General features: G+C 42.1%; 5 protein-coding genes across 5 annotated transcripts; 1 reads left to right on the forward strand and 4 right to left on the reverse strand.

The window, feature by feature from the left end:
* Positions 1 to 304: 304 nt before the first annotated feature.
* On the reverse strand, positions 305 to 1867 carry LOC120906251. The gene is made up of 3 exons (XM_040317788.1): positions 1766 to 1867; positions 789 to 1671; positions 305 to 709 (listed from the first exon to the last, which is right to left on the reverse strand). The coding sequence occupies exons 1-3, from the start codon at positions 1848 to 1850 to the stop codon at positions 625 to 627; spliced, it is 1053 nt and encodes a 350-aa protein (XP_040173722.1). The 5' UTR covers positions 1851 to 1867; the 3' UTR covers positions 305 to 624.
* Positions 1868 to 3591: 1724 nt separating this feature from the next.
* LOC120906525 lies at positions 3592 to 4470 on the forward strand. The gene is made up of 2 exons (XM_040318270.1): positions 3592 to 4179; positions 4247 to 4470. Exons 1-2 carry the CDS (start codon positions 3775 to 3777, stop codon positions 4250 to 4252), a joined length of 411 nt encoding a protein of 136 aa, XP_040174204.1. The 5' UTR covers positions 3592 to 3774; the 3' UTR covers positions 4253 to 4470.
* A 10111-nt stretch (positions 4471 to 14581) lies between these two features.
* LOC120906526 lies at positions 14582 to 15453 on the reverse strand. The gene is made up of 2 exons (XM_040318271.1): positions 14873 to 15453; positions 14582 to 14805 (listed from the first exon to the last, which is right to left on the reverse strand). The coding sequence occupies exons 1-2, from the start codon at positions 15275 to 15277 to the stop codon at positions 14800 to 14802; spliced, it is 411 nt and encodes a 136-aa protein (XP_040174205.1). The 5' UTR covers positions 15278 to 15453; the 3' UTR covers positions 14582 to 14799.
* Positions 15454 to 20562: 5109 nt separating this feature from the next.
* On the reverse strand, positions 20563 to 22249 carry LOC120906518. The gene is made up of 3 exons (XM_040318261.1): positions 22140 to 22249; positions 21163 to 22045; positions 20563 to 21081 (listed from the first exon to the last, which is right to left on the reverse strand). The coding sequence occupies exons 1-3, from the start codon at positions 22222 to 22224 to the stop codon at positions 20991 to 20993; spliced, it is 1059 nt and encodes a 352-aa protein (XP_040174195.1). The 5' UTR covers positions 22225 to 22249; the 3' UTR covers positions 20563 to 20990.
* A 949-nt stretch (positions 22250 to 23198) lies between these two features.
* On the reverse strand, positions 23199 to 23848 carry LOC120906529. Its single transcript, XM_040318274.1, has 2 exons — positions 23659 to 23848; positions 23199 to 23592 (listed from the first exon to the last, which is right to left on the reverse strand). Exons 1-2 carry the CDS (start codon positions 23690 to 23692, stop codon positions 23273 to 23275), a joined length of 354 nt encoding a protein of 117 aa, XP_040174208.1. The 5' UTR covers positions 23693 to 23848; the 3' UTR covers positions 23199 to 23272.
* Positions 23849 to 24814: the final 966 nt, after the last annotated feature.

Consider the following 24814-nt stretch of genomic DNA (forward strand, 5'->3'; position numbering starts at 1 on the left):
AGCTCCAGAGCGCCTCAGTGGCTTATATCCATTACTGCATACAAACATCCCAACTATCGTGTCTGTCTGTGGCAGTGAGAACGCCTATTGATTAAAATAGTTCCAAAATTGCCTTTTCTTATTTATGATTTATTTCGCTAGCAAGACAAGCATTATTGACTGCATCTTCATATTGAAATCTCTTAACCGTAACAAAAGCTGTCTTGATAAAGGAATTAATAAAAGAATTTTAACACATTAAAAATTGTGTAAGTTTATAACGTATTGTATTATAGTGTATACTATATTTTTAACGTAGCTCGTATAGACTGATAATGGAAATGGTATGCGATTCGCAGTAAGTACAATGGTCATTTATTCAAAATTCATTCATATCAGTAAAAAACAACCTTCTTCTAATGCACTGAGCTCCACTCCTTGCTCAAGTGAAACTAAACGTGGACCTTGAATCTATATACAAAGATAAAAAAAACTTGCAATTGCACGTTTTACTTGCACTCGATCACTATTCTTCAGCGTGGGATCCACTTCACTCTGCCAGGATGCATGGTTCGCTGATGAACGAAGCTTTAGAATGAGCGATATGGAATCCAACAGCGCCTGGACGAAAGCACGTGGAAGACATTACACACCCAACCAGGCTCTTGGGAAGAGGGATGTGGCAGCCGATGAGGCCGCCGGAATAAATGCTGTGCTCAAGTCGATCGGACTGGGAAATGGTAGGAAAAACACATCACTGAATGAAATTTTCCACTTCCACACACACACAAACACACACTCATACTTACACAGCGTCAGTGAACGGCAATAGTTGGTTGGACAGCTTCACGACCTTGAGACGGAAATCGTCCACCACGGTGTTGTCCATAATGCGGGAGACGAAAAGGGCCTGTTTATCGCTCTGGTAGCGCAATATCGCCCAACCGAGCGGCTCTCGGTGCTGATCCCGCAGCACGGACACATCCCTCAGGAGGCCATACGTCCCAAACAGTTCGCGCAGCCGCACCGCTCCGAACGACTGCCCCAAGCCGGACACGCGCACGTACCCACCGAGGAATCGGTTTGTCTGCAGGCGCTGGAACTCGGCCGGCGAAACTGGTGCTCCACCGTGCACGGTGTAAGAATGTCGCACGCGGAGCGCAAACCCATCGCCCATATCCCATCCGTTGAGCTGCAAGTGTGCCTCCTCCGTGTCCATGGCCGACCTAAACGACACATACGCCTCACGGTACCCGTACACGCTCCGGCCCATTACAATTTGCATCACCCGGCCTATCCGACCGAAAAGCTCGTGTAGTACTTCCTCGTCGATCCATTCGCTGAAATTGGTAACGTGCAGCTCGGTGGACGTCAGGATTGGCCGGCTGGTGGTAGTAAAGCTGGCCGCCGCGTACATCCGAGTGCCCGCCAGCCAAGCACCGTTCATGTGACGGGCCGCGTTCTCCAGCGGTTCTGGCTGGTCGTAAACGACGATTGCGCTTTTTACTGCGCCGGGGAATGTGGGGGGCGAGCAGATCATCTCCCGGAAAGGGCCATATAGGTTCAACAACATACCAAGCATTCTATCGTCGTAGAACGAGCTAATGTTGCCCAAAAACAGACAAAAGCGCTTATTCCGCGCAAATGCTTCTGGAAGTGGCACAACGCTGGCCGACCTGTCACGCACTTGGTCTGAAAAGAGCAGCACACATATCCACCACACACACGGACAAGCACGGTGGCAAATTAGCTCCAACTTTTTGAATATATTTATGATGAAGCTTACCTCCTGTGTAAGCATGCATAATGTTGTTTAGTTTTTGTTTTCCACTCGCACTACAAAAGAAATCACTTACGAAATATGCATTCATCTTGCATCGAACTTTCCTCACCGAGCTGCCGTACCGAAATGACGATCGAAAAGGAAGCGACATGCTGGTACACTGAAACACTCTCGCTGACCGACGCATTTGTGGGAGATTGAGAGAGACGTTGTCCTTGTTCGCTCTCATTTGAGTCCGATGTACTGCAATATGCGCAAAAATGCACTCGCACATATCGGTTGAATGTATTGCACTTTTCAGCAACACCAACAAGTTAAGGTTGTGTTGATGACTATCGCTACAGCAAACTCATTTGACTACGTGGGCCAAGATCGTATTTGAAATCATAACACACAAATAGATAACGCGCGCGGTAGATGTTTATTGGTTTATTGTTTATTGGTGTTCCAAATATTGGTTCGAGAGCAGTTCATGCTGGGATAACAACTTCGTTAAAAAATTAAGAACTTTTCTAATATTCAACGTTCTCTTAATTTAAGAAACAAATTATGCAAGGACTTTTGTCTTATAATATTTCCAGTTGCGGGATAGGCCATGATATTAACCGTCATAACCGAGCTTGGCCATACCATATCTGGGTTGCTTTAACGATTTCAGAATAGTCTTTTATTTTGCTGGTTAAATGAATTTAATACAAATGTGTTGAGTAAATTTAATGTATCTATCTATTAGCTCAGAGGACTCCAAACTACTGCTCCAGGATCGCATGCGGCCCGCGATGAGTTTTAAAGGTTTAAATTAATAGCTTAGTTTTTGGATTAATTAATCAAAAAATATGATTCATTACTTTTGACAGATGAAAATCAAGATTAATTAGAAGAAAGCTGCATACATATGATACATTCAGTAAGTATTTTCTAAACAAAATAACATTTGAGCTTTCAAACATTCTAAAGGTAACGTCAACATGGCCCTCAACAACGTTATTTGTAAATCAATGCGGGCCGCGAACTGGAAAGTTTGGAGTCCATTGCGTTAGATGAATGAATGCAGCCAGACCTCACGCGCTCTCTGCCATAAGCCGACATTACTTTAAAGAGCCGTGCGTGCCTGAGAAAGATAGATCGGTGAAGATCGTTTCGGCTGTATTTCGCACTGTCGGCACTTCGCATCCGGACAGCTTATCTACATTTGGAAATATATTTAATGAATATTTAAACAACCTGAATGTTGTTTTTACAACGATTTTATGCCAATATGCCTTTTAGTACATCCGTAGAATATCATCAATAATTTTTGCAGCTAATCCTGTACAGCGAAGTTGCGCTGTTGTGGTGAAGGATTACTCATCGCATCGTCATCCCTACGCGAACACTTGCGTACAATGAGCGAACGATGTTTGCGATCATATAGGCACGTACCGAACGAAACTGCGCTCTGGGCAGGGCTTTCCAGCGCAAGGTATACAAAGTACATCAAATACGAGCAGAATATCATCCGAAACGGTCCCATCTCGAGCATGAGAAAATTAAATTCAATTGATAAACAAGACAGCACTCCACGGAAGGATGACATACGTATCAAAACACAGATTTTCCATGCAGATCATACACAAATTAAAACATTATTATCATTCTATTACACGATTTAACCTATCCTGTCTTTTAACGAAGCTAATGCTGAGAAACCCTGGGAAGTATCAAGAATGAGTCAGGCAAATAACTGCACACGGTTGGTCACTTACACTAAGAATACAATTACACAAACACATTGACATGTTTTGTGCATTAGAGGGCTATAAAAGCCGATCGCTCATTGCGCACGCACCCTTTCGTTGTTCAAATATTGTGAAGCTAGTAACATCTTCGTGGCGAGCGTTGTGCAAGTGTCTAAGTGCAAGTCTAAGCTAGTGGAACTTTTCCTATCGAGCGCTACAATTCTTGTTTGTCGTCCAGTGACATTATCCGTGAGCGGTTTCAAGTATTTCAGTGTGCAGAACAGCGGCTAAGCCATGGCTACCACCGCAGAGAAAAAGCTGAGTGCGTCGGAATTGGTCGACCTGGCCCCCTTGGCGACTGAGCCAGGGAATGATCTGATATCGACCGTACAGGAACGGGATGAGCAGAAGGCCGCTCAAGATCAGAGTGTCGAGAAGCCGGATGAGGATCAGTCGAAAATCGAGAAGGCTCTAGAAGATGCAATGAGCGACATTGTGGAGCGAGGTGAAAGTGAAGACATCAGTGGAAAGTCGATAGAAGCTTTGGAGGAAATCCCGCAAGAGGCAAACAGCGTGGACGAGGATCACGTCGAGCAAGAGACCACTCACGACGAAGCTCACGATGAAGCTCACGATGAAGCCATCGTGGAGGCCTCGGAAGATGCAGCCGAAGGCGTTGATCGCTGTGCACGTGTGGAGGTCGGTGGGCAAGAAGCTAGTGTGGTTGTTGATGAGTTTGCTAAAGTTATGTATTTTGCTTCCGTAGGTTTAAGCTGTTGAGCAGAGGAGCTGGCGATGAGCTGAGTTGGTGTGCCGATTCCTGCCAGCAGCGTGAAGAGTGAAGGGAGCGAATGAACCGGATAAAGTCCTGTGTGTGTTCCAATAATAGTGGATGTAGTCTTGCAATTTTCGATACATGGATAAAAAAATGTGATGTACTTTCGGTCAAAGAAAATTATTGAATAAAATTGAAGCAAATATTTAGAAAAAAAAAAATGCAACTTGTACTCAGTCATTCTTTCGAATCCGTCCGCCTGTTGTGTTAGCAGTAGTTTTTGTCTGTTCTCTGTTGTTGTCTGTTGTTGTACTCTTATACCGCTAGAAGGGCTAAAATCTCTTGAGTGATGAGAACATGTGTCATAAGCGATTATGTAACTTGACAAGTCATATATCGTTGAGAATATTTTTTCCGTGGAATATTCGTGGAAATCCCGTTGGAGTTTTGTGGTGCAAAAAACGCATGCAAACATAATATTTCAAATCCTCGTGGCATAACCCCAAACATGCACTAGAGCTTAAATCTTGGAGCTTTGTATTTATCCGCTACTTTATTGACTGTGATGTTTGTTGCGTTATTTATCTACGGAGTTTATATATTAAAGGGACTTCCTTCTGCGGCCGCTCAGTCCGCTTACCGTTGAATCCGCCACTGCTATGTCAGCGACGTCATGTGAGTTAAGTATGTTTCATCTGCAGGTTACTTCCTTCCGCTTTTCTTCTTTTGCATCCAATTTACTTGCCTCGATTTGGCTGTATGTACCTTGCCGCAGCCTAGATCGCCGTCATTCTTCAGCAGTTGTAATACGACATACTTTACAGTGCGTGTAGCTTGTGTGGTGGACAAAGGTTTTTTTCCATCTAACTTGAAATAACTACACCGATTTAGGAATACTTTTTACTTCTATATTTTTCGGGCAGCGTTTCCTCTAAGTATACAGTTTCCTTAATGACCTAATTCCTATTCCTAACCCTTATTTATACTACTCCTTTTCGCGCCAAAATTTACCCTGCGTTTTTTTCTATTGGCTAAAAGTATTTATCTTAAACATATCTTATGTGGCTATTAGCTTATCTCCCTATCCTATTCTATCATATGCCCTATATTCTGTCCTTATCTAGCTAATGCATTTTATGTAATTTACTTGCTATAATTATTCCTATCCTTCCTATCCTTCCTATCATACCATAAACGATCGCTACCATAATTGCTTACTATAATTGATTATTCCTAGTATTATACTAATTGCCTAACCATCAGGCGCTACACTTGGATGATCGCGGTGTCAATTGAAGCTCAGGATGAACCGCTGAACCGATATATTTTCCTTGCCATATTTTGACCGATGTCTGCGGGAGTTTCGAAAAACACGAAGAATAAGTTGATCAGCAATACCGATTGAGCTCACTTTATTTAAATCATTTATATTTGTTTGTTTATGATAATAAGTGGTTTAAAGTTCTCTTTCATTCCTAAATTTACTTTTGTTGAAAAATGTTACAACTTAACTAAACAAACTAAATCTAATCAATCCACCAGTCAATTTGACGGGTTCCATAGAGATAGGTACGCCATAAATATATCTCAATATCTATCAAAGTTATGAAAATAATACGTATGCTACAAACTCATAGTATGTAATGATAAATTTATGAAAAGTAACAATCAAAATTAAACAAAAGATATTTTTAGTATTTCACTTCAAAGTTTAAATTCCGTTCAATTGACGGAGTCCATAAACCTAATGTTAATCCACCTGTTAACGTATTCTTAAGCACGTTTAAAGACTTGTTATTTGAGACTATGACACTGATAAGACTGTCTATTAAAACTTAAATTGGAGTTTCAATGGCTATCTTGAATCATCCTGTAAACGTATTCTTAAGCACGGTAAAAGTCTTGTGTTTTGTAAGACTAAGGCATCAATATCAATCTTATCTTATTAAATGCATATAAAGTCTTGGATGAAGCGAGCTTGGATAGACTGAAGTTGGGTTCAGGGATTTTAAGACTGAAAGCTCCTATCTACAGAACTCTGTTAAGACTACTCGTTAAAACCATTTCTCTACCATCTTATAGGTAAAGGTGAGGCGCAAATAAACTATCAAAATCACAGCTTATTGCTATGGATATATTCTTGAGACGGCAATGAAGTAATGCATATGAAGTCATTATCATGCAGGTGTATTCTATTCGGATATTTCGATTCGAGTCGAGAAAATAAACTTCAAACTGGACTTTTCCGCTTTTGACTCTGTATATTACTTAAGATATATTACATTGTAAATAAAACTACTATGAAACACTGCAATGGGAGTTTTATTTCCCCTGCTGTGTAGCCTAGACTTTGATCCTTCGAATAATTCAGACGTATTCTACTCTATTCTATAAATGAACACACAAAATTGATCATCTCAACGTCGAGTCGACTTGATCATAAAAAAAATACGCCTGATTGTCTGTTGTAGTCGACGGAACTTGATCTGGCCAACCAGCATGTCTTCAATTACGATTAGCTGAAGAAAAAGACCGTTGCATGGATAGTGTCAAAACAGTCAACCTGGTTTCATGATAAATACCGATTAAATCGAATACCAAAAACATAGGAAAAAGAAGCATAGAAAAATAAAAAATCCTGATCATGCAATGTATTGTCGAAATGTCACAAAAAAAGCTTCAATTTTCGCAAAGAAATGCGCACAAACATGATTCAACTCCTGTATCGTACTCACCTTAGTTGCTTTTACAAACAAATCAACTCCTTCAGCACTTGTTGTAACTCCCGAGTGGATATTTGTCTGTTTGCCTCTGGTATGGTTCTTAGCATTCTCGCCAATCTCATAAGTCGGTATATTTTCTGTCTCGTCGATGTACACATCGGCCTCTAGTAGAAAGAAATCTTCAAATATAGCATAGAACGTGATGAATACACATCGGCTGAAATTACATGTGCTGGGAATAATTCCAGGATATATACATGCTTCATACTAGCTATTAGAGCGAGAGCGTCAATGTGGTTGTTGAGTGTGGTTGGGTATTTCAGGAAAATAGGTAGGTGCCGTAGGTGCTACTTTGAATGTTTAAGATTTTCAGTCGTGGTACTATTTATGTTACGACGGTGATTGTATTATGTTTTGTGCGTTTGGGGATGAAGAATCTAAAATATTCGAAGGATCCAGCTCTTTTCTGGATTCCTCTCGTCCAGAACGGTGGAAATTCTCCAAGCCTATTCGCTAGTTCTCTTCGCTTTTTCTGGAGTTATTCAGACAGAAAGCGATTCGATCCTTTTTTGAGACTTCGGCGGACTGTTCTGAAATAAGATATTAAGATGTCGCCTTCCGTTCGAATCTGATTTGGATCAATCTTATCATCAATCCTTTGTATAGTCAAATTTTTTCCCGATCATATTTTCATCCATCTCTCTACTACTCATTTCCTGTTTCCCGGTTGTCCTCAAATCGTTTCGCGATCCCAGTGGTCCCGCTTATTGACACTTGTTTCCCAGCCAGCTTAAAACCGTAAACCATTCCAGGGACTGTGATCAACCGATGCTTGATCTTTGGCGGTACCGATGCTGCGCGCGTGGTTTTGTCGCGACCGGGGATGTAGCTGGCAATTATGGGTGATTCTGCTGCATGCGCTAAATACACGTAAGGTAGCCATTTTTGCATGCTTTATTTTTCTTTATCCTCGTATTACAGTTTACTTCGTATGCAACCATTAGAGTACGTAAACAAAAACTCCCTTCCAATGAACTACCAATCAAACGATCAATCCAAATTGTCAGAATGCTTGGATACGTTACGAAACAGTTTCATTTACAGATATTAACAATTAACCTACCAGCCATTCTCCCCACCATCCCATCCTCTACAATCCAATTACAATTGAAAAACACCACTCGTCGCACTCACTTTAATCAGAACTACGTCGCACTCACTTTAATCAAAACTACGTCGCACTCACTTTAATCAGAACGACTGCTTCGCTTCACTTATACAAATGAGCTATTTGACTTAACACTTGCTTCAACTCTTTGGTTATCAAGTATGTCAAGGCCATTGAGCTGGTATCTCATATGATGGGATGGTAAGTCATCGTTTATACTCCTTCTCTTCAGAAAAGCCATCACCCGTTTTTAGCAACACAAATTTTATATTCCGCTACATCATGTTTGTTTATTTCTCTCTCTATTCCTTTTATTTAGAGCTGCCTCAAACCTCAAAGACAACTGAAGCGTACTCTATCACATGATGAACAGTAAACAGATTTGAAAGAAATATTAGAAGGAACTTTTTACAACTTCCAGTTTCCTACTGGCTCTAGAAATATCGTTGTTTAAAGTTGCTGAATTTTTGGAACGGAAATTACGAAGAATCGGAAGGTGTGCGCTGTTCTGATTCTCGAGCACGAATGCCGTTTTATTCTGACGATTACGCCTACGATACTTAAATATTAACGTATGACCGCGAACAAGGTGTTAATGTTTTTGAGGTGTATTCACAAACAATTTTCGGTTTCTACAGTTGTGAAATTTGTTATTTGTTATTCATTCATTAAAATTCAACGGACTGTGAGTGGCCTACTTGAAGCGAATTCGCTTATATTCATTAAATAAAAGTCATCTTACGGTCATCGATTATTCCCGTTTAGTCTTAGTAAAATAATTAACAACTATTAACACGAAGATCACACGGCACGAATACAATTTAATAAAACAACGTGCCACATGTCAGGTAGATGACGATCACAAATGACATTAAACTAACGGCACATACGAATAAACGGATCAGAGGAGCCGAAGCGAGTGCGGCGTTCCTCCACGTCGAGTAGCGATCTTGCTCGGAGCGATCTCGGCGGGACATACATGTTGAGCTTCGAAAGAAGCGCGGGCGAGTCGATCAGATTGTCAAGAAGTCCAGCGACAAACAGCCTCTGAGCGTTGCAGTTCTGTTGCTTCTGTTGTGGCCGTATTGTTGCTCACCCCTGGATTGCGGCTGGCGACAGCCGCCGATACCATTCAGACGGCCGACGCAACGAGAGAGGCGAAATTCAACAATCAACATCAACAATGCGAAATCTGATTAGGAGAATTAAAATTAAGGAATTGCTCGCTCTCTTCCGATCTGGGTTTGGTGGCGAACAGTTGTGTGTCAGCGCGGCACGGATGTATTATTTTATTATAATATAAGTTTTAAATTGTAGTTTGTGTTCGCGTCGTTTCATCAACGCTTTATCGGTCAACCGAACACAAAAGCTTAAATGTCTCGATGCCAAGCAGCGCACAGCGTTTCTCATACTCTTGTTGGACACTCCAGGAGCGCAAAACGAACCGCGTAAATTTGCGCTGGATCGACTTTAAACGCTGTATGCCACCATACTACCGAACCGTATTTTAGCACTGGCCGCAACAAAGCGCAGTATAGCGTCTTGATGCAGACCGGGTCAGTGATGTATCGTGCTATTTGTTTTAGTAAGCCAATCAATTGATTACCCTTTAGTGACAACGTGCTCTAGCTGTGTCGTGGAAGCTCAACTTTTCGTCAAGGAGCACTCCTAGATCCGTAACACAGCTTTTGCGTCCAATAGTAGATTAATTTAACGCATAATCATACTCTAAGGGACACCGCTTTCTCGCAAACGCAACTACAACAAATTGTTTCTCCAAATAATAGCCGGCTTCGCAAATAAATGAACACATTTTAACAGTCGTTGAAAGTTCATATTGGTTTAACCGAATTGTTGTTCCTTCCTGTTAAAATAAATGATCGTCAAAACAGCTAACGTCTGCTCAATATCGCATATAGGCAAACACAGGGAAACAATTCGAGCAGAAGGGTAAATGTACCAATAGTGGTGCAATTTGTAGTGGTACCGATGTGTTTTAATCGATTTAAAGTGTCAGGAAGGACAATTTCTGAATATTTTAACACAAAGCAATCGGAATATGTTTTATCTTCGCAATCACAACCATTTTTATCATGAAATACATCAAATTTACGAAAAAATACATATTTTTGTGACTGCTTCGTTGTACCTATAATGGTGGTATGGTTCCTATAGTCGTCGTATCGTCCTATAGTGTTGGTAAACAAAGATGCATCAAAAACTGTGTATAATATCAATGAAACTTAGTTTCGAAGCTGTTTTCGTATGAATAGCAAGGATTACTGCCATAATATTGGTTTCTTCCGTAATTTGATCGTAAAAAAATGTATAAATTTGGTTGATGAAAATATCGACTAAAGTACTGCATCACACCTGTCGTCAACCTACACCCGGAAGAGTGTGCTTGATTTGAAGTCAATTTTCCATTCAGCCATATAAGGAAATTTTGGCCTGTTTTTGGTAAATTACCTACAGAAAACTCATTTTTGTTGCTTATTTTAATGAAAACAGTACGACATGTCAAAAATGTCGTCGAAAAAAACTAAAATGACCTGTTTTTATTGATTTTATATCTAATACTACTATAGGAACATGCCTGTTTTGTGTACCTATAATGGCACTATGGTAAAAAACACTTAAAAATGCATAAATATGGTCAAAAGGCAAATAATTTTAGTAAAACAATAACATTTCATAACAGTTATGTTGAAAAACTAGTAATTGCGTGGTTATGTGGTCATTTAGAACGTTAACGGAAAAATGAGTTTCGTTATGAAATCCTAAGGATTTTGGAAAAATTTTGACACATTTCACAAAATAATGGATTTTTTGGTCACTAAGTAACGGAATGGCCCCATTCAACTTTTAAACCCTTTGTAAAAGGCTAAAGAACATTTCACACTAACGTAAATAACTTAATTACTTGTAATTTTCCGTATGAACCGCATTTTAGTGCAATACCACCACTATTGGTACTACCACCACTATAGGTACATTTACCCTATAATTAAACGACTGTTAATTTTTATCACATACGCTCTTGACAGTCGTTTGTTTAACGACGGCATAGGACCAGTCGTTAAAATTAACAAATAAACTCAAGTTCGCAATGCCGAATTCTAGCAATTTTAAACGACTCTGGTTAATTTTTAACGACTGTTAATTTTAAACCATTTCTTTCACGATGCCAGCTAATATCTACAATATAATACTGTACCTTGATTCCAGATTGAGTTATAAACGTGGCAGTGAAGTGACAGGAAAACACAGAATTATAACAAAACGGCCCTCTGGTTCAAATAAAATATTAATCAAGAATCCACTAATACACAATTGGTCTTCTTATAAGAGCCAGCTGGATTCCATGGCTTGTTGTTGCAAAGGTTCCATCGCATCGTCCGTCCCTGCTAGACAGTTGTGCTCGATTAGCGAACGATGACTGCGAAAATGAGTGAACTACCAGGCGTCCCCATTGGGCTATTTAAAACAGGGTTCTCCCGTTACTCCAGGTTTAAAAGAAAAATAATTCTTTTCAAATTAAATATCCCAAAACGAGCATCTCAAACAGAAGTGGTTAGGTTCAATTCTATTCCGACCGGTGAGTTTTTTGTATTGTGTTTTTTTAGGAATGACTAACAATTTTTCGTAAATAATCATAAGCTGACCGGCTCCATGGAGAGATCATGATACATCATGCCCGTCGCGTGTGACCCTTATTGTCCGTGGATTGACTATCTTACCATGGTTAACCAATAAGTCAATGTTGGATAAACCCATAACGTGGTAAATACAATTCTTCAACAGCGTTGGTTGTTGCGCCAAAACAAAATTGAAAAAAAAACATAACTTTGACAACTACGACAATAATAGTCATTTAAATAAAAACATAATCATATAAATGCTGTAGATAAAAATTATTTTTATAAGCATTATTTTTAGTTTCACTACAACAGTGGAACGCCTCATAACCAGGTGTATCCGTTCTAGTGGCTCAGTCGTTCTACGAAAAACTCGTAATGCGGGAGGCTCTTTCCATATGATTTTTAGGAAAAATGAAACAATTGGTTCCCGGATTGCAAATATGCTGATAAAAAGGGCTTATTAACATCTGAAAATCTTTTTCATACTAATAATTTGAAAGATATTTGTTGTTCACTATTTTCCTGTTATTATAATTGTTCCTTTTTCATGGAAAAGTTGTCGATTGGTTTATTCTTTAATTTTAGAAAAACATGGTTTCTGTCGGTGTGTTCCACTATTAGACATTAGCATGAAATCTTTATTTGTCTCAAAAAAAATCTAGCATTTTTCAGAAATTGAAAATTGATTATGGTTAACATTCTTCAGCATTAATAAGATCATCAAAGATTCAGATAGTTTTGTTGACAATAAATCAACAACACACTTTAACACCAGATATGTGATCAAATGAAATTTCAACAAGGGTAGCGCATCGGCAGGACAAACTCTCGCCTTCATGGAGAAGTAGATCCAGCCAGACCATCCAGAGAGCTCAACATAAACCAGACAATTGTGCCTGTATTATACGACACTTTTCCTCCTGACAATAGTTTTTTTATTAAACGTTTGGCTACTAACAATGCGCAAATAAAACTTGAGAGATGGTTAAAATCAAATAAATGGTCAATATTTACCAATCGTGATTTTGATTTCACATCGACATCAAACATACGCACCAGCAACACAAATGATATTGGTCATGATACGAGATATTACTCGTAATGAGAGATATTTATTGAGCATTCAGATTTGCTCATTATGCAAAAATCTCGTTCTGATGGGTACTCGTTCTGAGTGGTTCCACTGCATTATTAAGTTAATGTGCATTTCTGTACATTCTATTCCAAAAACAAAAACCTACCATCTATCAACTTATGGAAAAAATTAAAAAATGCTGTGCATTCTTTCACGCCTCGTACGAATGTATATTGTACTACAAAACTAAACTAAACATAACACAATCACTCATTATTATATGCATACAAATAGCAAACTGACGAAACGAATTTTGGCGCATTTATGGCGTGAGTGTGGAAAGTGTATGATTGAACCACGTGTCGTAGTATTGTAGTGTAGACGCGCATGTATGCACACGTCATATGGGTTATTTGAATCGATAAATTTCAGTTAGATTATTAACTGCTAGTGTTAAGATTCATATAAAAGTACTGAATAAACTCCATCAGTGACAACTGGTGAGCAGTATCATCATTCGTTGCTACATCGTCCATCTGAGGATCTTGAATCTTCCAGATGCTGCAACAGCGGAAATCTCTACAAAGGTGTCGATCTCGTCCATACCTCACCGGAATGTCTTTTCTATCAACACGCATAGGCAGCATGTGCTATTTAGCGAACATGTTTCCCTGCAAACTGTGCAACTTATCATCATCTATTCGTTTGGAAACGAGCATTCCGCAAGCGCTTCTCAATCCATTCTGATGACTAAACGGCTCGCGAAGCTACTTAGACTTCCTCGGACTAATATGAATGTACCGATTACCGAAACCGGCAGAAGTGCACAAAACGATCAAGAAACGGCTTCGGCTGAAATACCATGGATAATGAGAGCTTAGTTGCACAGACACTGTTTTGCTGATGAACAAGCTAGCAGAGAGCTTGCCTGCCAATAATATACTCATTCCCGATTAGCGTGAGTATGGGTGCAATTGCGTTCACCCGATAGCAAGAAATGACAAATGCTTACCAAACACAACGAAGAGAGACGAAGCTGACCGAAGTACGATACGCTTGCCGCATCATCCTGAACTTCAATTGGCATCGTGATCATCTAAGCTACACGCACTGTAAAGTATGTCGTATTACAAATGCTGAAAGATGACGGCAATCTAGGCTGCGACAAGGTACATACAGACAAATCGAGGCAAGTAAATTGGATGCAAAAGAAGAAAAGCGGAAGGAAGTAACCTGCAGATGAAACATACTTAACTCACATGACGTCGCTGACATAGCAGTGGCGGATTCAACGGTAAGCGGACTGAGCGGCCGCAGAAGGAAGTCCCTTTAATATATAAACTCCGTAGATAAATAACGCAACAAACATCACAGTCAATAAAGTAGCGGATAAATACAAAGCTCCAAGATTTAAGCTCTAGTGCATGTTTGGGGTTATGCCACGAGGATTTGAAATATTATGTTTGCATGCGTTTTTTGCACCACAAAACTCCAACGGGATTTCCACGAATATTCCACGGAAGAAAATATTCTCAACGATATATGACTTGTCAAGTTACATAATCGCTTATGACACATGTTCTCATCACTCAAGAGATTTTAGCCCTTCTAGCGGTATAAGAGTACAACAACAGACAACAACAGAGAACAGACAAAAACTACTGCTAACACAACAGGCGGACGGATTCGCAAGAATGACTGAGTACAAGTTGCTTTTTTTTCTAAATATTTGCTTCAATTTTATTCAATAATTTTCTTTGACCGAAAGTACATCACATTTTTTTATCCATGTATCGAAAATTGCAAGACTACATCCACTATTATTGGAACACACACAGGACTTTATCCAGTTCATTCGCTCCCTTCACTCCCTCTGCTGCTGCTGGCAGGAATCGGCACACCAACTCAGCTCATCGCCAGCTCCACTGCTCAACAGCTTAAACCTACGGAAGCAAAATACCAAACATTAGCAAACTCATCAACAACCACACTAGCTTCTTGCCCACCGACCTCCACACGTGCACAGCGATCTTCGCCTTCGGCTGCATCTTCCGAGGCCTCCACGATGGCTTCATCGTGAGCTTCATCGTGAGCTTCGTCGTGAGTGGTCTCTTGCTCGACGTGATCCTCGCCCACGCTGTTTGCCTCTTGCGGGATTTCCTCCAAAGCTTCTATCAGCTTTCCACTGATGTCTTCACTTTCACCTCGCTCCACAATGTCGCTCATTGCATCTTCTAGAGCCTTCTCGATTTTCGACTGATCTTCAACCAGCTCCTCGACACTCTGATCTTGAGCGGCCTTCTGCTCATCCCGTTCCTGTACGGTCGATATCAGATCATTCCCTGGCTCAGTCGCCAAGGGGGCCAGGTCGACCAATTCCGACGCACTCAGCTTTTTCTCTGCGATGGTAGCCATGGCTTAGCCGCTGTTCTGCACACTGAAATACTTGAAACCGCTCACGGATAATGTCACTGGACGACAAACAAGAATTGTAGCGCTCGATAGGGAAAGTTCCACTAGCTTAGACTTGCACTTAGACACTTGCACAACGCTCGCCACGAAGATGTTACTAGCTTCACAATATTTGAACAACGAAAGGGTGCGTGCGCAATGAGGGATCGGCTTTTATAGCCCTCTAATGCACAAAACATGTCAATGTGTTTGTGTAATTGTATTCTTAGTGTAAGTGACCAACCGTGTGCAGTTATTTGCCTGACTCATTCTTGATACTTCCCAGGGTTTCTCAGCATTAGCTTCGTTAAAAGACAGGATAGGTTAAATCGTGTAATAGAATGATAATAATGTTTTAATTTGTGTATGATCTGCATGGAAAATCTGTGTTTTGATACGTATGTCATCCTTCCGTGGAGTGCTGTCTTGTTTATTAATTGAATTTAATTTTCTCATGCTCGAGATGGGACCGTTTCGGATGATATTCTGCTCGTATTTGATGTACTTTGTATACCTTGCGCTGGAAAGCCCTGCCCAGAGCGCAGTTTCGTTCGGTACGTGCCTATATGATCACAAACATCGTTCGCTCATTGTACGCAAGTGTTCGCGTAGAGAAGATGATGCGATGAGTAATCCTTCGCCACAACAGTGCCACTTCGCTATACAGGATTTGCTATCGCTTCAATAATTTCCGTAACAATACAAAGGGAGCTTACAGATCGTTTCAATGCAAATTGCAGACAGCTTCAAACTCCTTTCATTCATCAAGTTTTTATTTAATTTCTTCATAACCAGTCCCTAGCCAAGCCGCTTTTAAATTTAACATATGGGCCATGCGCTATTACATTCACTTCACATTACATGTGTGTGATCTCCAGTAGGCTCTGATGTCCCGATGCATTAGCATTTTCTGTCGCATTATCTGGTAAGTTCACAACCGGAGGCATTCTTGCAATGTAGTTTCAAACCGACACCAATTATATGTGACCAAAGAGTACTTGTTCTTTATTCAGAAAGGACGGCTTTGCCGTATGCTTGCCAAAGAGTGCTTAATTCGAGGCAAAACAGTATTTATTCACCTGAAAGATGCACAAATCCCCAGACTAGAAAACGCTCAAAAGAGCAATCAGCAAAGCAATAAAATGTATTATTACATTTTCTGAATGCTCACCAAAGCAAAGATCTACGACCGATTTTGCGTTGACGTTGAGAAGCATTTCCAGGTGTAGATGACCATTGCCTCTCTCATTTGAAGGCATTATTGTCAGAAACCCAAAAGATCTGCTTTTCTGTTCCTTTTTGTTGGGATTCAATGAGCTAAGCGTGAGCATAGTTTGCCATCCGAGGGGTGTCACGATGAAGTCATCCACAAATGATGCACAAAAGTATCCACAAATATCAAAAGAGATGTATGTTTCCACCACAAACTGCTCCCCGGTAGCTTTAATGCTTTCTGCCGACACCCCAAGAGAGCAGGCTTATGGGTTGCTTTATGGCTCTTTGTGAACACTCTCAAACGCTCTACACTCGAGAAATCCTTGGAGAAAAAACGTACGCTGTGCAGTGGATGTATCGTATGTACAATTTGCGAACAAATTGTTACTTACTTACTTATCCGGCGCTACAACCGCTTTGCGGTCTTGGCCTGCCTCAGGAGTGTCCGAAACCGCTCACGGTCTCGCGCCTTCGTCTGCCAGTCCGTTATCCCGGCCTTAATGGCGGACGCCTCCACGCCATCTTGCCACCTCAATTTGGGCCTACCACGCCTCCTCTGTCCTTGTGGACGGCCTAAAAAGACTTTACGGGCTGGGTCGTCCGTTTCCATGCGTATAACATGGCCAGCCCACCGGAGCCTGGCGAGCTTTATACGCTGTACGACAGTGAGGTCGCCGTACATCTCGTATAGCTCATCATTATAGCGGCTCCTCCATTGTCCTTCCACACATACGGGGCCAAGTATCCTTCTGAGCATCTTCCTCTCGAACGCGGCTAAGAGGGCTTCGTCAGATTTGGACAGTGTCCATGTCTCAGAGGCGTATGTGAGTACTGGTACTATATAGGTACTATATAGTCCCAGCTTCGTCCGTCGCGACAGGTTCTTTGAGGTGAACTGCTTTTTCAGGCTGTAGAATGACCGGTTGGCAGCCAGCATCCTTGCGCGCAACTCAGCTTCCATGCTATTGTCGTTGCTGACCTTTGATCCCAGATAGGTGAATTGTGGGACGACTTCAAAAGTGCGTTCACCTATCTGCACGTCACGCCTACGTAGATTCTGATTATTTGTTGGCGGGCCCGCTGATGTTGCCACCATCAGTTTGGTCTTTGCCTCGTTTATCTGCAATCCGAGGTTCTCTGCCGCCTGCTCGATCCCTTGGTAGGCTTCTGCTACATAGGAGAGCCGCAGACCAATGATGTCTATATCATCAGCGTATGCCAGGATCTGGGTTGACTTATAGAAGATGGTTCCCGTAGTCTCCACCCTCGAGTCGCGAACAAATTGTTACACAAATAAATATCTGAATTGGTATTCCAGTAACGACAAAAAAGTTAATGATAAAAATTGTAAAACAGAATGGATCTACTATCCCCTTGAAGTTAATGTAATATCAACGCACCGTCGTAGCTTCTTCCATCCTCAATAAGACGGGATGGGAAAGTCTTGGTTCACAAGGGTGCGAGAACGTCATTATAAGATTCTGCTTTGTGGTGAATATTGTAAATCTAAAGCAACAGTTTTATTGCAAAAAGAGATGGTCTTGTCCCCACTGTACGCATTGAAGCTGCTCCCAATAAAGCGAACGCATAGAAGCAACGATCGATTTTCGCTGTTTGTCACGGATTGAAGCCTTGCGATCTTCGTCCATCCAGAGACCGGATATCGATCACACCGACACGGCTCCAGACACGGTGAGCTGTACGATACCAGTCATGTCAGACCGCCGGAACGGTGTCCGATGATTTATGGCCCCCGCGCTGGTCTTGCGTTTGCAAGATATTCCAAACGGAGCAAAAAATATATGATCCATCCCAAGAGCATGGCCAACAGCTCAATGGAACAATAGCTGACAAACAATAAAGGAGTGTAGTGGTAGCACAGCGAAGTTAGGGTTAAGAAGTTACTCCGGGATGGGGACTTTAAGACTTTTGAGATTGCAGTGGACGCAATTGCGTTCGAACATTACCTAGTCACTTACACAGATGCACAAATGGACACTCTAACCGGATGACGTGTGCATGAATGTGCATCCTGAAACGATTTGCTTGAGCAGATATCCGAAAACTCATCCATTAGTTGTTTCACGGGGAAAGAAAGGTTGAGTGCGGGTGAAATTACCATGCTATGGTCACTGACATACAGTTTCGCGCAGATCGTCTGAGCGTAATTGTCTGCCCAAGGATTGCCGGACGAATTATTACATGCAGCTGTGCGGTTTTATTTCACCCGATTGCTTTGCCGTGCGAACGTCTCAGCGCAAGCGATGTGATGTGCATCCTATTACAGTTTGAGTCAATGAAGGGGATGGTGAATGGTTATTTCAGTGTCGGTATATCATTTGCATTCTGTTGATCGTCATGTATCGGAACAAGAATACAATTAAAATTCATAAATTTGGCGATGGAATTAAAGCATATGTAAAAGCTTTACTATTGTTTTGTTTTATTGTGCATCATGAGTTTCGGAGAAAAGACTTTTATAGAGAAGCAACGGCATATCAAACTTAAAAAAGAAAATTGTGTTTCAAGTGGCACTGACTCATGCACAATACATATGATAAGTCATATAAGTTTCCACATTTTCCTGCTAAAACAGATCGAACAGATCGATACAGTCCAATGTACTGGCAGCGAAATGAATGTTTTCTTCGTCTTCTTTTTGTCACCAATCAATCTGTGCCTTGTTAGATTTTCTTTTATTTTCCTGTAAAGTATTTTTCAGCAGTAGCAAGCGAAAACAATGGCAGGAAAGTAGCATTAATAGAAAGGCTGACGCGAGAATGGTCGTCCGAGTTTTGCGGGCATTATGTTTTTGCTTTTCACACACGTGTTATCAGCTCATTGAGCGGTTGTCTCGTTCACGCGCTTCGAAATTCGGTGCAACGTTCGAACCGGTCCCATAAGGACACCACGTAGACAAGTTGTCTAGGGCAGACAGGTGGTAAGACGGGTCTCGCCACAGGCCACGAGTTTCTTTTGAGACATGTCCGTCCTTAACCGCCAAACGGTATACGGCCTACTTACATGTAAATGACTAACAACTACATGATAGAGGAATGCTTCATTTATCAGTTGCTGAATTCAATTTTAATATTTGATAAACTAAGCTTCAAAGCTTATTTGCACGAAGCCTCAATAACCGAGAAATTGGGGTTATAGTTCCTCTTTTCCCCTTTTACCAACGATGGGCAGTATTGTATCAAAATGTACGAGTATAGGACAATTTAGAATAGTAATCACTATTTCAATAGGTACATCAAAAGTGAATGTGGGAAACAATGCAATAAATATGCTCGACCACGTCAATATGCCGGAAGAAACTCTCCAAAGCATCGGGGTATTGACCGAGCAAAATAGACAAACGTAAATGATAAAACAGCTGAGCCTTAATCTCTTTACTGCAAAGGAACATGGTGGAAGACGAAGAAGCAAGCGAGAAAGAGAGAAAATGTGGAACTAAACGAGAAAGAGAAAGTGATCGTTTGGAAGACAGCATGTTCTTGGACGCTTGGTTCCATTCTACTGATTCTTCTTCGGCCCACTCCATCACCCTCTTTCATACTTCCTTCGCAGCATCATTCGCCGGGGACTTTCAAAGGTGCTTGCGATGCGACGCAAACCGTATGTTTTTGCATAACCACCCCCGGGGCCTTGTCATAAACCGTCCGTCTGCGTCGGACGGCACAAACGGCGGCGATCGCGGTGCCCAATCGATGAATGAAGATCACATATCTTCGTCCGTCGTGTTATTTTACGAGGCTTTATGGCATTCGTCTCTCGTGCGGCTCGAGATGACTGTAAGCATTATGGCTCGTAAAACGCTGGAAGTTTGGTCAGCAGCTCCAGAGCGCCTCAGTGGCTTATATCCATTACTGCATACAAACATCCCAAATATCGTGTCTGTCTGGGGCAGTGAGAACGCCTATTGATTAAAATAGTTCCAAAATTGCTTTTTCTTATTTATGATTTATTTCGCTAGCAAGACAAGCATTATTGACTGCATCTTCATATTGAAATCTCATCACCGTTACAAAAGCTGTCTTGATAAAGGAATTAATAAAAGAATTTTAACACATTAAAAATTGTGTAAGTTTATAACGTATTGTATTATAGTGTATACTATATTTTTAACGTAGCTCGTATAGACTGATAATGGAAATGGTATGCGATTCGCAGTAAGTACGATGGTGATTTATTCAAAATTCATTCATATCAGTAAAAAACAACCTTCTTCTAATGCACTGAGCTCCACTCCTGGCTCAAGTGAAAGTAAACGTGAACCTTGAATCTATATACAGAGATAAAATAAACTTTAAATTGCACGTTTTACTTGCACTCGATCACTATTCTTCAGCGTGGGATCCACTTCACTCTGCCAGGATGCATGCTTCGCTGATAAACGAAGCTTTAGAATGAGCGATATGGAATCCAACAGCGCCTGGACAAAAGCACGTGGAAGACATTACACACCCAACCAGGCTCTTGGGAAGAGGGATGAAGCAGCCGATGAGGTAGCCACCGCCGGAATAAATGCTGTGCTCAAGTCGATCGGACTGGGAAATGGTAGGAAAAACACATCACTGAATGAAATTTTCCACTTCCACACACACACACAAACACACACTCATACTTACACAGCGTCAGTGAACGGCAATAGTTGGCTGGACAGCTTCACGACCTTGAGACGGGAATCGTCCACCACGGTGTTGTCCATAATGCGGGAGACGAAAAGGACCTGTTTATCGCTCTGGTAGCGCAATATCGCCCAACCGAGCGGCTCTCGGTGCTGATCCCGCAGCACGGACACATCCCTCAGGAGGCCATACGTCCCAAACAGTTCGCGCAGCCGCACCGCTCCGAACGACTGCCCCAAGCCGGACACGCGCACGTACCCACCGAGGAATCGGTTTGTCTGCAGGCGCTGGAACTCGGCCGGCGAAACTGGTGCTCCACCGTGCACGGTGTAAGAATGTCGCACGCGGAGCGCAAACCCATCGCCCATATCCCATCCGTTGAGCTGCAAGTGTGCCTCCTCCGTGTCCATGGCCGACCTAAACGACACATACGCCTCACGGTACCCGTACACGCTCCGGTCCATTACAATTTGCATCACCCGGCCTATCCGACCGAAAAGCTCGTGTAGTACTTCCTCGTCGATCCATTCGCTGAAATTGGTAACGTGCAGCTCGGTGGACGTCAGGATTGGCCGGCTGGTGGTAGTAAAGCTGGCCGCCGCGTACATCCGAGTGCCCGCCAGCCAAGCACCGTTCAGGTGACGGGCCGCGTTCTCCAGCGGTTCTGGCTGGTCGTAAACGACGATTGCCCTTTTTACTGCGCCGGGGAATGTGGGGGGCGAGCAGATCATCTCCCGGAAGGGGCCATATAGGTTCAACAACATACCAAGCATTCTATCGTCGTAGAACGAGCTAATGTTGCCCAAAAACAGGCAAAAGCGCTTATTCCGCGCAAATGCTTCTGGAAGTGGCACAACGCTGGCCGACCTGTCACGCACTTGGTCTGAAAAGAGCAGCACACATATCCACCACACACACGCATAAGCACGGTAGCAAATTAGCTCCAACTTTTTGAATATATTTATGATGAAGCTTACCTCCTGTGTAACTATGCATGATGTTGTTTAGTTTTTGTTTTCCACTCGCACTACAAAAGAAATCACTTACGAAATATGCATTCATCTTGCATCGAACTTTCCTCACCGAGCTGCCGTATTGAAGTGACGAACCGAAAGGAAGCGACAGCAACATGCTGGTACACTGAAACACTCTCGCTGACCGACGTATTTGTGGGAGATTGAGAGAGACGTTATCCCTGTTCGCTCTCATTTGAGCGCTGCGTCCGATGTACTGCAATATGCGCAAAAATGCACTCGCACATATCGGTTGAGTGTATTGCACTTTTCAGCAATACCAACAAGTTAAGGTTGTGTTTGTGACTTTCGCTGAGCAGCGGCCGTTTAACGTCATTAGTAAAAGCTCGTGATGCCCAACACAATTAACATGCTTTCTCGTTCTTCCCAACAGATCGTCAAACCTGACAGAGTGAGACAGCATGCTGGCCGTGTTGCTTGGGTGATATTTTATCCCGTTTATGAATTATTTTGCGGTGGTGCCGGAATGGATCATATTCCTGATCTTAAGAATGTCTTTCAAATGTATTTGTTTGTATAAATGTGTATGTGTTACGCGAAAACGTCATCCATACGCGCGAGCTGAACTGGACGGTCACGGAGAGCGTGAGAGTGCGAGTGTGTGTATTTGCAGAATCACCACAGTTTTTGTGTCGATTAAAGATGTTTAAAACGGATCGTTTGATCGTTTGAGAATGATGATCCGATAAATTATTCTTGCTCACTTGCTCACATGGCCATGATCGGCCTCTATTTCCCTCAGCAAAGCGGTGAACCGGATCTATCAAACATTAATCCATGTTTGACTTGCTCACTTTACAGATCCGGATCATTCGACCGGATTCGGATCTGATCAAACATCTTTAGTTTTGCAAAAACTTTTCGATGCATATAGTGGAATGCATTACAATTTATAAATGCAGATTTACAATTCACAGCGTATTTACGACAACACCTTCGAGACTTCACCTTGTCAACTTGTTTTCGTGGATAGTGAAACTTTATTAAAACATTAATACATTCGGTAGGTTAATAAATAAGGCCACAGTTGCTTAGGCCCTCTATGGGCCTTTTGTATTATTTGATTTGCGCGTTTGCTAGGTAGGTGGTGGCTTAGCTCTCATCTTCGCTTCCTCCGATTTCTGCGACGGATTGAAGCTGGTGGACGCGTTCATTCGGCAGCCTAGCATCCACACGCCGTTCAGCTGACCGGCGGCATGGTTCACCTGATCCCTCCGGCCGTACTCAATCTTTGCCATCCCGAGGCCATTGCCGTGCGCGTCTCGCGGGTACAGAATGCTTAGGATGGTGCCGTATCGATTGAGCATGTTGGATAGGTGATTCTTTGTCACAGCTGGGCTAATGTTGGTGAGGTAAAGCGCATGCGGCGTGACAGTTGCTGCGCGAAAGGACGATTCTAGAAACAGCAACAACAAAAAAGTTTAGATTGATTCAGCGCTGGATCCATCTACAGGTGGCTTACCGAGTGTAAAAGAGTCGGGGCTCGCTTGGTTCATTGTGGCTTTAGGCGCGATCGGTACACGTGTTGATGGTGCTTAATGTTTCCAGGAAAAACAACACACACATGGAGAGAGAAAAACCGCCCTAACCGGACAGCGAAACTGTACCGCAACTGTGATGGCGGATGAGTTGTGTAAATGTGTGTGATTGTAATGGGCTGACACAGTAGACTGAACAAGCCACGGTGGAGTGTGTGCATTTATTTGTTCGGAATAGTGGCTAACTTTTAGTTGCGTATGGTGAGAGTGTGAATCAGCCAAGCGTGATCATCAACACTCACTGATGTACGTGCAAGAAGCAAATAGCCATCGCTCTTGTAAATCGCTCGCGGAGAGCAACTAGTGCAGGAGAGACAGTGGCTATACTAAAAGTGGCAGATCGGTGTGCAGGGCGTACACTGGGACAGAAGTGTCAAACGTGTTGCTTTGCTAGTTGTGTACGTATGCGTAATTCAGTGTACAGTTACAGTAGTCTTTCGATTGCGATACGAATTGTGAAACATCGAGCTAAACGGAGAATGGATCTCAAGTGCAGAAAAAGAGTTTATCATTCGTTTAGAGAAAGTGTCGACTAATTAGGATCTGTACGGGAAGGATCGGTGAAAATTGATATAGTCATGGAATCGCATACAAGATTGTGGCCAAACACTCCCGATGATAGTGGGAATGCGAGCACCCGGCTCTCCCGCTTTCGCCCATTGTTTGTCGTTGTGCTACATGCGGTGACGGTTCTAATATTCAACAAAAGTGAGTGAATTTTAGGGAGTTTTGGATATCCGATTGGACATCCGATGTCGTTGCTGTTGGCGATGCAGGGTTACTCACACGTTACTACAGTGATGACAATCTCGGTTACGGTTCAAAATATTCTCTCCAGATACCTGCTAACTTTCAGGCTACCTGGATAGTTCTTTAATCCTCGTAGATTGCCTTCACACAATGACACAAGAAGTACAAATGCTGCATTTTGACAACGGTAATGACCAATAACGAAATAAATTATCTCTACATCGGCAAATATTGGTTAGATATGTGGCTGTTTTGGTGAGGAAAAGAGACTACCAGCATACAGTCGACCTAATACAGTTCATACCTTTTTTGTGTACTTGGCTTTTCATG

The sequence above is a fragment of the Anopheles arabiensis genome, chromosome X, assembly GCF_016920715.1.
Source record: "Anopheles arabiensis isolate DONGOLA chromosome X, AaraD3, whole genome shotgun sequence".
NCBI lineage: Eukaryota > Metazoa > Arthropoda > Insecta > Diptera > Culicidae > Anopheles > Anopheles arabiensis.

Bases quoted from the DNA above. Each gene is read 5' to 3' on its own strand.
- LOC120906251 (XM_040317788.1), bottom strand. From the start codon at position 1,850: ATGAATGCATATTTCGTAAGTGATTTCTTTTGTAGTGCGAGTGGAAAA. The intron at 1,672-1,765 runs GTAAGCTTCATC...TGCTCTTTTCAG, and splicing joins TATGCATGCTTACACAGGAG to ACCAAGTGCGTGACAGGTCG. The intron at 710-788 runs GTAAGTATGAGT...ACCATTTCCCAG, and splicing joins TTGCCGTTCACTGACGCTGT to TCCGATCGACTTGAGCACAG.
- LOC120906525 (XM_040318270.1), top strand. From the start codon at position 3,775: ATGGCTACCACCGCAGAGAAAAAGCTGAGTGCGTCGGAATTGGTCGAC.
- LOC120906526 (XM_040318271.1), bottom strand. From the start codon at position 15,277: ATGGCTACCATCGCAGAGAAAAAGCTGAGTGCGTCGGAATTGGTCGAC.
- LOC120906518 (XM_040318261.1), bottom strand. From the start codon at position 22,224: ATGAATGCATATTTCGTAAGTGATTTCTTTTGTAGTGCGAGTGGAAAA. The intron at 22,046-22,139 runs GTAAGCTTCATC...TGCTCTTTTCAG, and splicing joins CATGCATAGTTACACAGGAG to ACCAAGTGCGTGACAGGTCG. The intron at 21,082-21,162 runs GTAAGTATGAGT...ACCATTTCCCAG, and splicing joins TTGCCGTTCACTGACGCTGT to TCCGATCGACTTGAGCACAG.
- LOC120906529 (XM_040318274.1), bottom strand. From the start codon at position 23,692: ATGAACCAAGCGAGCCCCGACTCTTTTACACTCG. The intron at 23,593-23,658 runs GTAAGCCACCTG...TGCTGTTTCTAG, and splicing joins CCCCGACTCTTTTACACTCG to AATCGTCCTTTCGCGCAGCA.